This window comes from Zosterops lateralis (assembly GCF_965231275.1).
Source record: "Zosterops lateralis genome assembly, chromosome: 7".
Taxonomy (NCBI): domain Eukaryota; kingdom Metazoa; phylum Chordata; class Aves; order Passeriformes; family Zosteropidae; genus Zosterops; species Zosterops lateralis.
In genome coordinates, this window is record NC_139767.1 from 21,571,104 (window position 1) to 21,588,075 (window position 16,972).

The 16,972-nt window shown below is 34.8% G+C and overlaps 1 protein-coding gene across 5 annotated transcripts in view; it reads left to right on the forward strand.

The window, feature by feature from the left end:
- The window catches only part of FAP (fibroblast activation protein alpha), a 37,333-nt gene continuing 20,361 nt past the window's right edge, over nt 1-16,972 (forward strand). For 3 of the 5 annotated variants that reach the window (XR_014590571.1, XM_083865374.1, XM_083865376.1), the window contains exons 1-12: nt 219-688; nt 963-1,047; nt 6,797-6,892; nt 8,745-8,839; nt 8,947-9,021; nt 9,212-9,264; nt 10,240-10,312; nt 10,910-11,030; nt 11,526-11,680; nt 12,716-12,819; nt 13,153-13,288; nt 16,166-16,210. Coding sequence is in view for 4 of the 5 variants with exons in the window: in XM_083865374.1 (XP_083721500.1) it covers nt 683-688; nt 963-1,047; nt 6,797-6,892; nt 8,745-8,839; nt 8,947-9,021; nt 9,212-9,264; nt 10,240-10,312; nt 10,910-11,030; nt 11,526-11,680; nt 12,716-12,819; nt 13,153-13,288; nt 16,166-16,210 (1,044 nt within the window). In the remaining variant the exon portion in view is untranslated. Of the gene's footprint in view, nt 27-218; nt 689-962; nt 1,048-6,796; nt 6,893-8,744; nt 8,840-8,946; nt 9,022-9,211; nt 9,265-10,239; nt 10,313-10,909; nt 11,031-11,525; nt 11,681-12,715; nt 12,820-13,152; nt 13,289-16,165; nt 16,211-16,972 lie in introns of those variants that run through there. The other 2 variants (XM_083865375.1, XM_083865377.1) reach the window with 2 other exon arrangements.

The following is a 16,972-nucleotide window of genomic DNA, read 5'->3' on the forward strand; positions in this document are numbered from 1 at the left end:
ACTATTTCAGAATTTCCGCTGGGCCCGTATGTATTTACTTCTTTAAACTCTCCTACGTAGCCTATAGATGTGCATAGTTCTGTTTTTCCCTGAAAAACAGAAACTCTCCTTACATGTGGAAGACATTAAACAGTATCTGTTTCTGCTGCTTGTTTTGCATTCTTGTGCGGTCATTTATTATTTCTAAAAGTAAACATATGTGAATTCTACATAAACGATAAAGCTACGCGACTTTCTTCTGATTTCTCTGTAGAGAGTAGAAATACGGTCATGACTGTGTCCTGAGAATGTGGGGATTGCCAAAAAACACAGTAGATACTTTCCAGAGAAAAACAGTGCATGTCAAGTGTCTGGTGAGTCACAAAACCTCAAGTTAGTGTAAGCAGATGTTGGTTACACTCGCATTGATGGGAAGGACATAATCACCACCCCAATAGCCTCCCACTGTCCGTTTCTGGTCCAAGAACTTCCCCAAAAGTGTGGTTTCAATTTTATGGAAAGCCTTTGAAATTTGGCAGAGTTTCCAAAAGTATGTAGGGGGAAAAAAAAAAAAAAAAAAAGTCTGCCAGAGGTTTGGCCTCCAACTGTGAAAACAGACACTGCCTTTTCAAACTCCACTCCTAGATCTACTGACCAACACCCAGAAGAGAGAATTTACATTCTTTTAGAATACAACGGGAAAATGAAGGTCTGTATGCTCCTGAATTCAACTTTTGATAGCATTTACATCCTTTGTTTTAAACTGTCAGCTGCTGCACAAGGCCAGGCTCTGATGTGGAAATATGTGCTTGAAAGAAGAGGGAAAGGGAAGTGTTTTCGTATGTACTGCAGGGACATTTTTTGCTTGTTGCTTGCATGGATTACAGCAGTTAGAGAGAAGGAGGATTTCATTATTTACCAGCCATGGAAGCAAACTTCAGGCAATATTAAAAATGTAATTATTGTTTGTTTCTGTTCTGCAGACCCGGCTAAAAATCATATTTGGCGTGGTTATATGCCTTTTGCTTTCCTTATTACTTATGTGTATTATACTGCTTCCATCAAGAGGTAAGGTATTTCTAATCTAATGTAGTGTAAAATGCAGTATCTTCTGCTTTTGTGGCTTGTAAAGTTCACAAAAGTTTATCAAATCATGTTTAGGATTGTCCTGTCAGAATTGTTATGGCTTTATCACTTTACAGAAATGTACTGACAGCTGAAATATCCTGAAGGTAGGATTGAAATGCCAGCAGATGTTGAAACAAGGAACTCCTTGAAGTGAAAAGCACCTGAATTAACTTCATTGTGCATGATACATAATGTTCTTAGTCACAGCTGTAAAAATAACTCTCAGATATTCTCATATTTTCTGTGTTAGGGGTTAGGAGACTTTCCCAAACTGCTAGTAATTTTCTTTAGCTTGACGAATTCACATTTAGTTTTAAATGATTGTGTAATAATTACAGAAGTTCTGTATCCAATTACAAGTTAAACTTTTTTTTTTGTAGATGGTACAGTGAATTACTTGTGAATATATTCAAACTTGCATTTTAAAATTAAAGTCAGCATTGTATAAAATAGAGATGGATAGTTTGCTCTAGTATTATTACACCAGCTGTAGGTAAATCAACCCAGTGTGGTCTGCTGAGTCCTCTGGTGAAGCTTGAAATTATTTTTTAAATTTTTGACATGAGTGGCACTGACTTAATTGTTTTCTATGACACGTTAGTAAGGGCAATACAAGTATTTACATGACCCTATCACCATAGCAGATTTTCGAATGCCTCTGAAATAATTAAAATATTAATAAAAGGTTTATCTTCCTGTAACAGTAGCTATTTAAAGAATGTTTTTTCTATCATTATTCTTTTTTTGTGTGTGTGGGTAGGGGAACTGAGGTGGAGAAACAGTTTTATATTTACAACTAAATGTTATTATAAAATTAACCATCTGCTTAAGTCTTGTGAAAGTTAAGTCCTGCAGTTAATATGCAGGTTTTGTGAAAGGTGAAACCTCTTTTGTATCTGATATTTCTGTGACTAATGTTTATCATGGCTTGTTGAGAGAAGGGTTGAAGGTTTCTAAAGCAATTAGGGATGATTCCATTATGCAACATTTTAAGATGAGGATATCTATATATCAATTATATATATCTATAGATAGATATAGATATGCATATATATTATGCAGTGCTGGAAGAGATACCACCTCAGAGTGACAGGTTTGACTTTTACTGTCACTAGTGGGGTGCCAGGTTTTTTGCCCAGCTAAGCATGGTCAAATCTGAGCTTTCACTAGGAGGTAAATGCATGGTATCAAGTCAGACTTACCCCCATCGGATCTGCATTTTATGACAGGGAGGGCAGAATATTTTTATGAGATTTGTATTTTAAAAAATAGTAGTGAGGGAACAAAGAGGATGGAGACCAAGGATCATTTTGGAAGCCTGAAGAAGTTGATAAAGATAATAGAAGATAGTGTAGGAAAAAGTGAATATCTTTTTTTCCCCTCTCCAGTTGTCACATACAGCTCACTGGCTTCTTTCGTACCTCAGCAATTATGGGGAACACTTGTCATCTCTCTTGGAATAGTGATTTGATAACCAGTCATACCAAACATCATATTTAGATCCAGTAGGACGATAAAGAAATTATCTTACTTCACAGGATGCTTTTGGAGGAGCATTTTAGACAATTGAATAACACACAGTTTTGTCCAACACAAAATTATGTTGGATGTGTCTGATTATGGCTTCTTATTCTCAGGTGGAACTGCAAGTGCTGCAATTACCTGTTCAGATGCCCTAACCTTTTTGAATTCTAAGTAGTCTAGTGATCAGTTGTAAACAGAAGAAATATAAATTAATTTTGCAGTTACAAATTTTGCAAGCTGAAGACAGACAGGAAATGGCTACATGGCTGGAATGTTGTTTGTACATTCCGGCTTTACCACTGCTCAGCTGGAAGGATGTGGCAATCTAGGAGGACAATTATCTGCATATGAGAAATGTATAGACACAGACCAAATAAATTTCTACTTAAGAAATGTACAAAGAAAAATGGAAGAAGCATTAAGTTCTGGTCTTGTCTGCTAAGTTTCTAGTAATTTCATGTTCTTCAGTCTTCTCAAAATGGGATAGCTGGTTTTGATTTATACATGCTAGTGTATAAAAATGTCAAAAATTCTCAAAAGTTAACTGGAAAATAATTTTTTGAGGGGATATCGAGAGGGAAATACTTGTCCTTGGTCTTCAACAGGAAAAGGATTTGTTTTGTCTACCTACTCTGTGAAGAGTAGGTAGCACTTACAAGCACTTAATATGAGGCTCAGAACTACACCCCTAGGCAGCACAGAATCTGAAAAACATGAAAGCTAAAACTTAAGGCATCACTTGCAGTTATTAGACAATTTCTGTGGGGCTCAGAAGAGCAAGGTGGGCAATCTCAGTGTAGCCAATGGCATCCATGCCTAAGAAATCACTGATCATTTTTTGACACATCTTTGAGTTAGGAATGTGTGGTGGGATTTACGTGGCAGTGATAACCATGACTCCAAACTATGTTACCATAACTCCAAATGGTTCAGAAATGGGCTTTTCACTTGTACACTGGGGTACCTAGTCCTGTTCTTCTGCAGCATAAACAAGAAAGAAAATACCTGTCTGCACTTGAGAAGCAATAGCAGAACCACAGGCCGAGTTACGGTTAACTGCTTAGGCTTCAAATTAATCTTTTCTGCTATTTTTAATGAATGTCCAAAGTTGTGTCTGTCAAAGCATCAGCCCACAGAGATGAGAATGAAAATTCTATTCCAGAAGCAGACAATGACACCATGCTAACCAATTTTCATTTGGCATGTCCTCTACTTGATTGTTAGCAGTGGATGCTAAATAAAATACTTATAAAATTACATACATATGTATAACTGCATATAAAAAAATACCATATACAGAAACAACAATACCTTCTGATTATGTATGCTTACTGTAATTTGGCCAGACTAGACACAATTTATAAGGATGCATATTAGAACATGTTGTGGAATAAGCCATAAACCAGAAGAGCTTTGAAATATAAAGGGTTGTGTTGGTTTACCCACATCCAGTCTTTGAAATTGAATAACCCTGGTAATAGAAACAGAATTTCACAGTGATGGAGTGATGTGCATAAAGTTAATCTGAGTTTAATATAACTGCAAATTTTTCTTTCTGTGTTTTATTAAGTTCTCTCATGACAGGGAACTGAAAGGTAAAGGAGAAGGTATTTGCATAAAGCCAGTGATAATTATTAGATGTTTACAGACTTTTATCGCTACAATTATACATGTAAGTCCAATAAATGCAAATTCATGAGTGAGTAATTATGATTATTGAATATATAAAGCAAGTTACACTGTGAGGCAAAATAACCAATTCAGTTCAGAGAGAAATGCAGAACTGTACCCTGTAAATGAGTGGAAATGGACCACAAAGGATTAAATCTGAGGCAGCAGGGTGGTGAAGGGAAGTGAGCAAAGATGAAATTTGAATTTCTGTGTTTGGCTCTGCTGTTTGCTTCCTTTTCGTCCCTGGGCTTTTTTTTCATCCTTATAATTTCACAGAGAAACAAACCAAAATGAAAGAATTTGCCAAGCCTACTAACACACATCCAAATTAATGTCTGTAGAGTGCTGCAGATACATAAAGTATGTTTCATGTTAGTGCCCAGTTTGTGAGCAGAGATTTCAGATACTGTTACTGAACAAGTCTCTAGTTCACAGAGGAAAGAATCAGCAGAAATTGTGGGAAACAGTTGAAGATGCTGTTGCTATCTTCTGTTACCTAAAAACAAAGGTAAGTACTCAAGTGAGAAATAATTGTATTCAAATTTTTCATAGTGGTAGAAGTTCAGATCTTAGTGGCCACATTTTGAAAATCAGTAGTCATTATAAATCATCATGGAATGTTAAGTATGTAAGGGTGAAAGAACTAACACAGGGAAGGTTTAAATTAGAGCTGCAAAAATTAGACCAGTGATGAGAAGTTTGTGATATTGCTTGTCTCTTAAAATGAGAGAAGGAACCTGGTAATTTTACCAGATTAAGGTATCAAAAAGGACTGCAAATTTAAAGCTTTCTATACAAGCAACCTTAGAAACAGATCTTGATTTCTTTTGCTCATAAGCTTATTCACTTAGAGAATTTTAAGTGATAGTTATAAGTAATCATCATTCAACATAACTGGAACTGGATTCTTTGGAGTTATGTCCATTTTTCTTTTCAGTCTGCCATCTTCTGTGTTTTTCATTAGTGTATCAAAGATCTGTAATATGTAGTCATAGTATTAGCAAGAGGAACTAACTTCTTATTGAACTTCTTGGGATATTTTCTGGACATATTGCTAGCTCAGAGTTTATATGGCCAGGTTTTTGCCTCTGGATTGGCATTCAGTTTTATTCCTTGTGACAGCTTTCTTCTGCGTTAGTGCAGACAAGGCTTGTGTCAACAGTCAACCTGACATGTGTATTCTACAGTAAGTAATAGTCACTTAGCAGAAGAAAATATCTATTATCATTACAAAGTACCATAGAAGGCAATATGAAGAAACATTTCCCGGGAAGTCAGTGTGATCTTAACAGAGAGGGCAACTAATGAGCAAGTGATGGAGCATGATATGAAACCTGAGAGCGACGAGTCATCTTGATTATCTGACTGTCATCTGAGAGCTCTGAAGGAACAAACAGGGGAAGTGGCAAAGATCTACTAAGCTGCAGTGTGATATCTCTGAAAACCCTGGCAGAAGTCCCTTTGATTTTAAAGGAGAAAGCATAGTGTCCAGAATGCCTAGACCTGAAACCTGCCATTATTGTGCTGTTGAACTTTAAAAATTTGCCTTTATCTGAAAAGTTCATGTGTCTTTTGAGGATTAAATATTTTGATTACTCTCACTCTTGTGAATTGCACAGGTTTTACACAGGAATTGCACAGCATAATCCTCTTCTTATCCAGTTGATTTGACCTTGAATTTTCTTTTAAAATCTGCCTTAGTTTAAGTTGTTCAGCTTTAGAAAAAAATATAGCCCAACAAGAGCCAGAAAACCAGCCTTCACTTCTTGCATTATTTTAATACCATTATCTGACCTGCTTAGAAATCAAATATTTGAGTACCTGTCTTCTTTAGAGAATCATTGATAATTTTCTTTTGCAGCATTAAATAAAAAGTTCAAGTTTTGGTTCACTCATTCATTACTTTTCAGCATTATTTTTACCTGCATCCTTTGTCAATGTGTTTCATGTGACTACTAAGACATATATGTGGATGGGATTATTTTGCAAGCCTTCTAATAATGATTAATGAGACATGTAAAAAATTTGGAAGTAAGAGTTTGTAGGCATATCCTGTTGTTTGACCATTTGCTGAACATGCGAAGATCTTGATTAAAATAGTTGCCTTTACAGGTTCGTGAAACCCATGCTTTAAAAAAAAAAAAAAAAAAAAAAAAAAAGCACCAAACAACCTTTAATTTGTCATTTGTGTGGAAGAGGCTTATTTGGACTCACAGGGTCTTCAGGTAAAAGTGTCTGAGTGAATAAATGCTTGAAATAAATTAGTTTGTCTTAGTTAATTAGTTAATTTTGCATTCCCAAAGATGAGTCTTTCAGAGGCTAAAGGACCTTATCAGAACAGTAACAGAGAACTTTTCTTTCTGCTGCACCTATGCATATCTCCAGGACTATGGTATCCTCACTGTTCCATGGCACTAAGTATAGAAAAAATAAAACTCTGGACTAATAATTTTTCCCTCTTTTCATTAACAGAAACTTTTTGTCTTATTCTTAGTTGTCAACACAGATGATGGTCCCAGAGCTCTTACATTGGAGGATTATTTGAATGGAAACTTCCAATATAAAACATTTTTTCCATATTGGGTGTCAGGTAAGTAAAACCTTTTCCCAAACACAGATAAGTCTTTCTAATATGTGTTTACACACTGGTTTACACAGACTGAGAAATATATTTTCCTTCCAGCTTTACTTTGAATGAATGCTAACTATGAAGTTAAACAAGTGTTAGTCAAAACTTATGGTTGAAATTTACTGTTCTGTCAGTCATTCTAGAAAATTCAGGTATTTGATGTTTCAACAGACATGTCTGAGTCAAGTATAAACCATAATTTTAAGAGGCCTTCAGTGTTTTATTTCTTTGACTGTCATATTCAATGCAGCAAGTGAAAGAAATTTGTCAATGTGTCAGTTATTCCTTAAGCAATCTCCTTTTCATGCTTTTCTCAGCACTTTTTCACTTACCACTTGTAATGATTGAGGTAGTCTGTCTTACAGACCCTGTTCTTTGTTTTCAGTAATACTGGGCTCTGCAATGAGGCCAGCTGTTCTAATCTCATTTAAGGAAGTGCTGAAAATGCTGAAATTCCTGAGTTCCAGGATATTGCATAGAAAATAAAGTTGAATTCTCAAGTTCCTTAAGGTGGAGACATGAAGTCAATTGCTGCTGATATAAATATGTCTGTGTGTGGCTGAAGTGCTGCTCTTGTTACCATTGAATTGCACAGCCCAGGAAGGCTGGAGCTAGCCTGGATTACATTCTAGCACACATACTACTCCCATCTCTGTGCTGCCTCAAGCACTGTTCTCTGCCAGTAGCAAGAAGCAGAGTGCCCATTCACATGGTCTCTCACAAAGCTAGTTTTATCCCACGATTTTAGAACTGAAGTAAAGCACTATACAGCATTGCTTGCAGTAGTTTAATTTTATAATAACAGCTTGAAGTATGTTGTTATCAGCCGTATAATTTAAAAATCAGGTCACTGTTTGTTAGAATTCTGTCTGAATGTCTGAAGAATGTAGGCAGCATATCACCTAAACCTAATATTCTTCTTCTCTCTTTATAGCTTTCTCACTTAGACTTATCTTTTAACAGTCACAAAACTCACACAAAAGTCATGCCATAGATTCCATAGATAGTCATGCCTACAGCATTCCATATGTCTACTTCTTTTCTGAAACAAGGAGTTAAAATTGTATATCTCATCCTAAGAGTGATTTTAAACACAAATACTGTAACACAAATCACACAAGAGTGCTCAGAAGATCCAAGGGTGATCTAATTTCCTAAAAATGAACATCTTCACAATGTTTCAGCCTGCTTTTTAACTTTTAATCTTGTTTTCTAGCTACACCAAATGTGTAATTCATTGTTGCTGTTTGTAGCAGTGAAAATAATAATCTGAAACTAAAATTCTGATCTTCATTTTCTACCAAAGTATAGCCCAGATCTTGAGAACAGGGAGGGTTAAATTCCATTTTCAATAAAGCTCACCCACCCTCATTTTGTAAGACTTTTGTAAGAGCAGAGTCATGCAGTGTCAATGGCATGGTACTGCTGTTTTCTGCAGATTATACAAATGAGAATGTTCTGGTAAAATGATAAACAAAGATTTTTTTTCTTTAAAATATTTAGACTTTGATATTGACTTTCTAATGAGTCTGTCACTGGCATTTTTGATCAGACATTGATGAGAATAAAATCTGGCATTTACTTGTAAAGTTAAATAGTTGACCCTCTGTGCAGTGTAAAGTCTCGAGAATGTACTCAAAAACCCTGAAGACAGCTTCTGGATAACTGTACCTCAGCATCATTAGAAGAAAAACATTTTTTATGTAGATGCCATAAGATATTAGCTTAAAATCTATTCTTTGAAAGAGATGTGAGTTCTTTGTTCTGTAGTATCTTCTGCAAAGGTAACAGATATTTTATCTTGTTTATAAAGATAATGAATATCTTCATCAGTCTGCAGAAGATGACATTATTCTTTACAATGTTGAAATTAATTACGCAACCACCATCATGACAAACAGCACAATGGTATGTACTTTTTTAATTATTATAAAGGCAGAAAAGTGCAGTTGTATTTCAAGTTACTGTTTAAAAGTGAGTGATATTAGAATCTAATTTACTTATTAATTTTTCAGAAACAAGTTAATGCTTCAAATTATGTGATGTCATCAGACCAATATTTCATAGCTCTGGAAAGCAATTATTCAAAGGTAATTATTTTAATATAGCTCTTAATGTAATATTTACTTTTATTTAGCATTTTGTTGATTGTGTTTACCATGGATAAATGTTTCTTGGTATTATCTTGAGAAAGAGGTAGGCTGTGAAGTGGCTGTTGATTATTTGTAATTAGATTATCTTTTTCAAGGCTAATAATACTCTCTTGCTTCATTTTTGCAGCTGTGGAGATACTCTTATACAGCATCATATCACATTTATGATCTCATAAATGGGTAAGGCCTGGTATTTCTTATGGAGAGCTGTGGTGAATACACTGTAGTGATGTGCTTGCAAGCATTCATTCAAGAACTGTAGTAATGTGACTACCAACTTGCTTTGCTTTTGCCTAAATCTGTCAGGTTACTTGTTTGCTTGAGAAAAAAAAAAAAAATGTTCCCTAGGAAAAATAATGCATTCTTTTCATCTGGATTGATTTCTATTTCATGCCCTAAAACTTTCACTGCTCAATATTCTCGTTTGTCTCCGTCCTCTTCTACTAATTCATTCTTTTTATCATTGATCTAATCTTCAGCTTTTCTAAAACTCTTGTAACCGGCCATCCCACATTCCTCAAAAGTCTACAGCTTCTCCCATGGCGTTTGGTCTCTTTCCCAAGGTTGCCCAAACCACTCCCCTTTCCACCCAAATCCACTGGAGGCCATATGCAGTGGCCTGTAAGTAGCAGCATGACCAAATGCTTCTTAGTTCTGAGCAACAGGGGCTGCCCTGAGCTGCACTATTCTTGGGAAACTGTTGGCTCAAGATGACAGGAAGAAGTTGCTGCAAGCTAATGTGAGTAGAGAGGTGCCGCATGGAGCAGCATGTGCAGCATGTGCTGGAGCCTCAGCAAGTGCTGGATGTGCTGCTGTTGTGCCTGCCTCAGGGTATGCTGAGTTCACATTTAACCTTTGAGACTTAATGCAGGCTGCAGCTACAGCAAATGACTGCAGGTGCTTGTGTAGCATTTGGAAAGAGATAAGACTGCTCCTTAGGCGGCTGAATAGGTTTTCAAAGGAATAAGTTTAAGTCTTTGCCAGCACTGGTGCACACCATCCTATTAACTGCATGTCTCTGCCTGCCTTAATTGTGCATTCTCAAGAAACAATGAGCAGTTAGAAAATAACTTTGTGACTTTTTTATTAATGTACAGTATAATGATCCATTTGCACTGTGCACAAAAAGCCATCTCAACTTCTTTCCTTTTTTAGTGGTTTTGTAACAGAAAATCAGCTTCCACATAAAATTCAGTATATATCCTGGTCACCCGTTGGACACAAATTGGTTAGTAAAGATAATTAAGTGCTAGAATGAATTTGCTTTGTATGGCTAAAAGACATTTATCTGCCTTTGGTTTTTTATTTTGTTAGGCCATATTGTTGATAGGCCTGTGTTTATTAATCTTAGTTATGAGAAATAATTACAAAGAGAACAATTTTAACTTGTTCAGATTTTACTGTCTGTGTCTCAGTAGAAAAATAATTCATGTTCTCAGGTATATGATATGTTCCAGTTTGCTCACCAGTCTCTATCCAGAATTGACCAACATAATTTTATATAATACTAAATGCAGTTTCAAGGCCTGAAAACCAATTGGTTTCTCCTTGATGCTGTTTAACACATGGATTTAAAATGGATATTTACAGATGCAACATTTAAAATCTGTTCTAAAATTTTTACTGAACACGGAATTTGGCCTGTAATGTATAATTTATTTGCTGAGGTACCAACTCTTGCAGAATTTACAAGGGCTATTAGTATACCATTTCCTATTTTGTATTCATTAGGTCTTGCTAGTGTAATGTAGGCGTATTGACTGCAGAAGATGTTGCTCTAATCCTGTTATTGCCTGTACTCTTAAGAAAACTTTCTTGTCTTTAGGTATATGTATACCAGAATAATATCTATTTGAAACAAAGTCCCAGAGAGGCACCAATTAAAATAACTAGCGATGGAAAACAGAATGAAATATTCAATGGGATTCCTGACTGGGTCTATGAAGGTAAGTGAATCTTGAAGGGCAACAACAATGCTTTGTTTAGATTGGTTCCAGTTTTCATAATCTATTTTTAAATATCTGTGATAATACTATTTATTTTAAGCCCTAAGGATTACTTCTTTTCCGTATTGGATTTGCTGTACAATGTATGAATTTTGTATTCATAACACATAATCAAATTCCTGAGTCTTTGTTATTGAAACTATATTAAAACTCAACAAAGTTGTCTTCCTTCTGATGCAAAAGCAGAGGCTGGGAATTAAGATTTAAAGTTTCAATTTCAGTGAAAATTTGGCACTTCAGTGCATCCAAAAAAAAAGTTAAAAACATGCACACAGGAAAATCTCAAGTGATTTAAGTGGGATCTGTGTTCATATTTTGGGATGTTTGATGTTATTTATTTAGTGTAGCTGTCTTTATGTGTCTAGATTGCTGAGTAGAGTGCTAAAATAGACTGGAAGGTAGATTACAGTTATAAACTTTTTTTTCTTCCCTCAGAGGAGATGCTAGCAACAAAATATGCACTGTGGTGGTCTCCAAGTGGAAGATATTTAGCATATGTACAATTTAATGATTCTGACATACCAATTATTGAATATTCATATTTTGGTGAGGATCAGTATCCTAGAAAAATAACTATCCCTTACCCAAAGGTATGTTTTATCATTCTTTTAACTTCCCTTCTGTTGAGAAAATTTTTATGACAGTTAGAAAATTAAATGTGCTTAATTCCTTAAGTATTACCATGGTTAAACCCATTGTGACTTAAATGAAAGAAAACAAGCTTGGTCAAAGTTCTGAAAAGCTGTAGATACATACAAAATGTTAAATATAATGTCAGTGAAATAAATGGAATTACTCATTTAGGTAAAAAGCCTGTGCAAAAGTGCATGCTTTAATATTTTTCAATTCAGTTTACTTATTCTGGTGTGTAAACTATGCAGTTGTTATCTTTCATTATCGTAAATAAATTAAGAGACTAATTTTTATTTTTAAAAATAAAGGCTATGGCAGCTTCACTTTATTTGCACACTTCATAGTGCTTTTTGATCTCAAGGGGCTTTGGATTTTAATTGCTTTCAAGTGCCAGATCTAAGGCAAGAAGGTTTTGGGTTGGCATTTCTTCAGCATGTATTAGAGAGCTCTCCCAGCTCTTATCATGTTCATATGACTGCAAGGGATCATGTTAATGTATCTTAAGAATTTGCTCACCTGTCAGCTGGGTCACAGTTCTAAAGTAAAACTGGATGGTTTAGACCACACATGGAGAAGAATTAATAAACTGATAATATATGCAGTGGAGAAGCAACCATGAAATCCGTTTAAGCAACCATTTCCCAGCCAGGATGTCAAACACCACTTGCAATAATGTGAATAAACTGGGGTTTTACACTGAAGTCAGGATAGTGTGTGCTGCAAAGACCCACACTGCAAACAGAACAATGATTCTCACAAAGGCACTAAACTCAAATGTTTAAAAGGTTTTAGTTATACATGGAATGATACAAAATTAAGTATGTACTACTGCTGCAGTGTCACTCTGAGATCTTATAAGATCATTTGCTCTGTTATACTCAATTGAATTCATACTTTTTAGCCTGTCTACTTTCCTGCAAGAAGTGCTTTTATTTTCCTCAATCTGAATTATTCAGAGCCTGGTTTTAATAACCTAAAATTTTTCTTTGAAGGCTGGAGCTAAAAATCCTACTGTTAAAGTGTTTATTGTAGACACTATCAATTCCGAAGCATTTGGGCCAGAGGAGGTGCCAGTTCCTAAAATCATAGCAGCCAGGTAGTGTGCCCTCAGATATGTCTTTTCTTGTTTAAAAAGATTTTGTCTATTTGTTTTAAACACTTGACCATCTGAGTTGTAGTTTTTCTAACAATGTATTGCCATATAATCCTCTTAGAAGGATTAGAAGCTAACTAGAAATACTGTATTTTTATTTTAGCTGTCCATATGATACATATGGTACAAAGGATAAAAAAGTACCCTAAAACAGTAAAAGCTTTGCTGTTGTTTTTCAGAGAGCAATGTGGGGGATGGGGATGCAATCTGTAGCAATGCTTCTATACTCCTGTTGTTTAATAATGGCCATTTCTTCCTTTGTTTTTTATATTTTAGTGATCACTATTTTACTTGGCTTACTTGGGTAACAGATACTCGAATCTGTGTGCAGTGGCTGAAGAGAATACAGAATTTTTCAGTCTTAGCTATTTGTGACTTCAAAGAGCATTTAAATACTTGGGACTGTCCAGAGGTAATGAAGTTGGAAATAAAAATCCAAAATTACTGAAATTAGCAGTTTCTAATCCCTGCCATAATTACATTTTACAATGTTTTGTCAAAATAATCTTTTATTAGTAGTGATACCTTTTTCAGTATTTTAGTTGCTGGGAGAGGGGTGAAAAATATTAATTACTCATTAATTAATAAATAATGGAAATAAAATCACATTTTTTCTTGGTGAAGCTTAAATAAGAACCAAACAACAACAACAACCAATACCAGAAAAATTTTATTGAGATGCTTTCAGTAATGTTGTTTATTTCCTGCTTGTGTTAGCATCTTCAAAAGTGGAACCATATAGGATCTGTATTTTTTTTAAGGAAAATCTTATTATGCTATGTTGAAATTCCATACTAAGTCTGTTCACATCATGTCATTTTAGATTACTGTTAGATTATTTGAAAGAACATACACATTAATAGTAAGGCAGGTTTTCTGGAAGAAGAAATTCTTCTGTTTTATCAAATTTTTATCAAATCATACAGTTCCAGACACTAGGCAAGTTTTCAGAAACACAATCAGATCTGAAAAGAAAAGTTCAGGCTAGTTGCAATGGTAACTAATTTTGGTTTCAATATGTCATTCTATGATTTAGTAAGTTGGGAAAGAAGATCCTGGTCTGCTGAAGAGAACAGAGTTTTGTAAAGCCTGAAAAGGGTACACACAGATAAATTCATATAGATCCTGAAGGAAAGACAACCCTGAATTTCAGTAACTCACAGAGATCACAGAGATCTCATTTGTTGTCTTTTAGTATTGGTTCTTTTGGCTTGTCTTGTTCTTAGGGTTCATGGTACAGAAACACTATTAAAACTAACATTAGACGAAACTTTGAACTAATGGGAAATAAAATCAATAATATTTATAAAAGCATTCTGTATAACTGATAAATTATAAATTCAGAGTTTATTGACACAGCCTTTTCAAACTGAAAATAATTTTTACTCCTCTTTAACTTGAAAGTTGTTGCTAATTTAAAGGGAATTTAAGGTCCTGTTATTTTAAAAAAATTGTCATTGAAGCAGTATTCCACAGAGAAATATTGTAATTTATAAGAAAAAAACATGTTTAATGCAGTATTTGCTGTATTTCCTAAGTAATTGTTCCACTTTATAGGTGCATTAACACTGAATCCACACCTTGCCTCCAAGTAAGCTCTATTTTAATAATTGTGTATTTTAATGGAAAGAAACAAGCATATAAGGTTTCTGGTATTCTACCACAATCCACTGAAGTACTTTAACGCAAGCTTAACTTTTAGCACATAACCAGTTTTATTTACTTCAATAGATCTGTTTATGTGTTTAAAATTAAGCATGTGCTTAATTGCTTTGCTGGAACCAGACCAGACCAGACCAATTAACATCTTTCAGGACTGTGTTCATGATCCTTGTTTAATTGCATTTCTCCATGAAACCTTATTTATGGAGTCACTACTGACGTTTCTATAATTCTATATTTATACAGTGATACAATGCTTTTATCACATTAAAGTTTGCACAAATGGCCCATCGAAGGAGTGTGAACAGATGGGACTGCTGCATTAGCTCTATTTGCCATTAGAAAGTATATCTCTGAACATTTCCTTTGGCAAAAATAGTTATCTTGTTGAATTCAGATTACATTGAGTCTCTAATGTATAATAAACATGCTATGTTTTATGCATTTGATAATAATAACAAAATAAAATCTACAGGATGATCCTAAAGTGTAGATTCATCAAAAATGTTCACATGTTCCACTCTTGCTCATGTGGCTAGACCACAAAAACCAGTATGAGCAGTGGAACTATTCATATGAGTAACAAAAAGGCATGTCATGTGAAATTGGGACTACTCAAATGAGAGAAGTTAAATATGTCCCTAATGTACTGTCATCAAGATCTGGGTCTTAATTTAAAGAATGGAAAATAATGTTAAGATGCAGATATAAAACAGGACATCCCATTTTTGTTGTCTGAAAAAAGCATAAAATCCATCTTTTCAGTTAGTAGCATAGTGGAGCCCTTGCAAAGTACTAGGTAGTCTTCTAAGGGACAAGGTCCTGCAACTTTTCCTTTGTAGTCACTTTGTTGGGATTAAATTAGAAGGGAGAACACATGATTTTAAATAGTAATGAGATTGTGCTGAGGATAAGAAATACAAACCATATTCCTTAGAAAGCGGATTTGTTAAATTTAGTTCAGACTATGGAAGAAATACTGTACTGAATGAACAGTATAAAGAAAAATTTTCAAGATAAAAAAAGAATTTCATTGATCGAATGCAGAATTTTAAAATATATCACTAGAAACTTTACAAGCAAGATATAAGTGCAAATGTAAAAGCTCCTTTAGCTGCATTGTTCATGCTCAGTATCAGTCTGTTTCCAAATCAGCTTTAAGAACAAGAAGTTAAAATCTTCTAAATTTATACTCATAGTCTCAGGATGCCTAGTAGTCACATCATCCAGTGCTCTAAATCAACATCACAGCTCTGAAATCAAATATAAACCAGCTGAAAATCTACACCAAAATTTTAGTCATAATATTCCTGATATTATTTATTTGGATTTTTGGAAAAAAAAAAATGAGATTAAGTAGTTGATCATTCTTGTATTCAGTTAAAAGGTTGGATAATTGCTTTAAATTTTATTTAGGTCTGATGACCGCTGGTAAAAACAATAATTTAATTAATGTAATGACCTTAATACAGCAATATTATTTACTTAGACAACCTCCAATTCCCTGAATCTTCATAGCAAATATTCTAAAATTCTCTTTTACAGGCAGTTACTGATTTATTTGAAGATTTTAAATCTCCATAAACTCAGTTTTCTTAAAGAGTGTATGTTTGCTTTTGTTTTTCAGAATCAACAGCACATAGAAGAGAGTCAAACAGGATGGGCAGGCGGGGTAGGTTTTCTTGTTGTACTCTATTTTAATTCAGTTATAAGCTACAGCTTCCTGCATCTTCCCATCAGTGTTTTGAAACATGAGACATACACCTTTCTGAGGTGTACATCTCACCTTTTGGAGACATACAACACTACTGCTTAGACTTGTTGCACTGTAGGACTGAGACTTTTAATGCCATGCTAGATGTAGTATCTGGCTACCTGCTTTCTAAATTTAAAAACCTATTTCTGTCCCGACCAACTTACTAGACAGGAAAGTTGGTTGAGACAGAAATTAATGAAGAGAGGAAAGTAATGAAAATAGGTTGATTTATAGTGCAACGTAATCTTTAGAAGCATTCTGGAGTGTAAGAATAGATGTAAAATTCCTCTGGTGACACTAGGGCAAGGGATAAAATGGGCTATCGCAGTATCTTAAGAATAAAGTCTGTCCACTCAGGACAGTTTGAGTGCCATATCTTCAGCTGGGGGGAACCTTCAAGGTAAGATAACCCACTTAGAATGGCACGCAATACTTCTCTGGAGTTACCTCTTAGCAAAAGATGTTTTTTCTGCCCAGTAACCCTAGACTACCATACACCTTTGGAAACTTGCAGTAAAAACAAACTTACGAGGAAATTGTAAGAGCATGAGGTCAGTATTTACAGTCATATAGTCCAACAGTGAATATGTAGCATTGCTTATATTTACTTTCAGGCAGGGCAGGTTAACAGAATCAAGTGTGTGAACCTCACACTACCTGAATATCTTGCAGTGGACT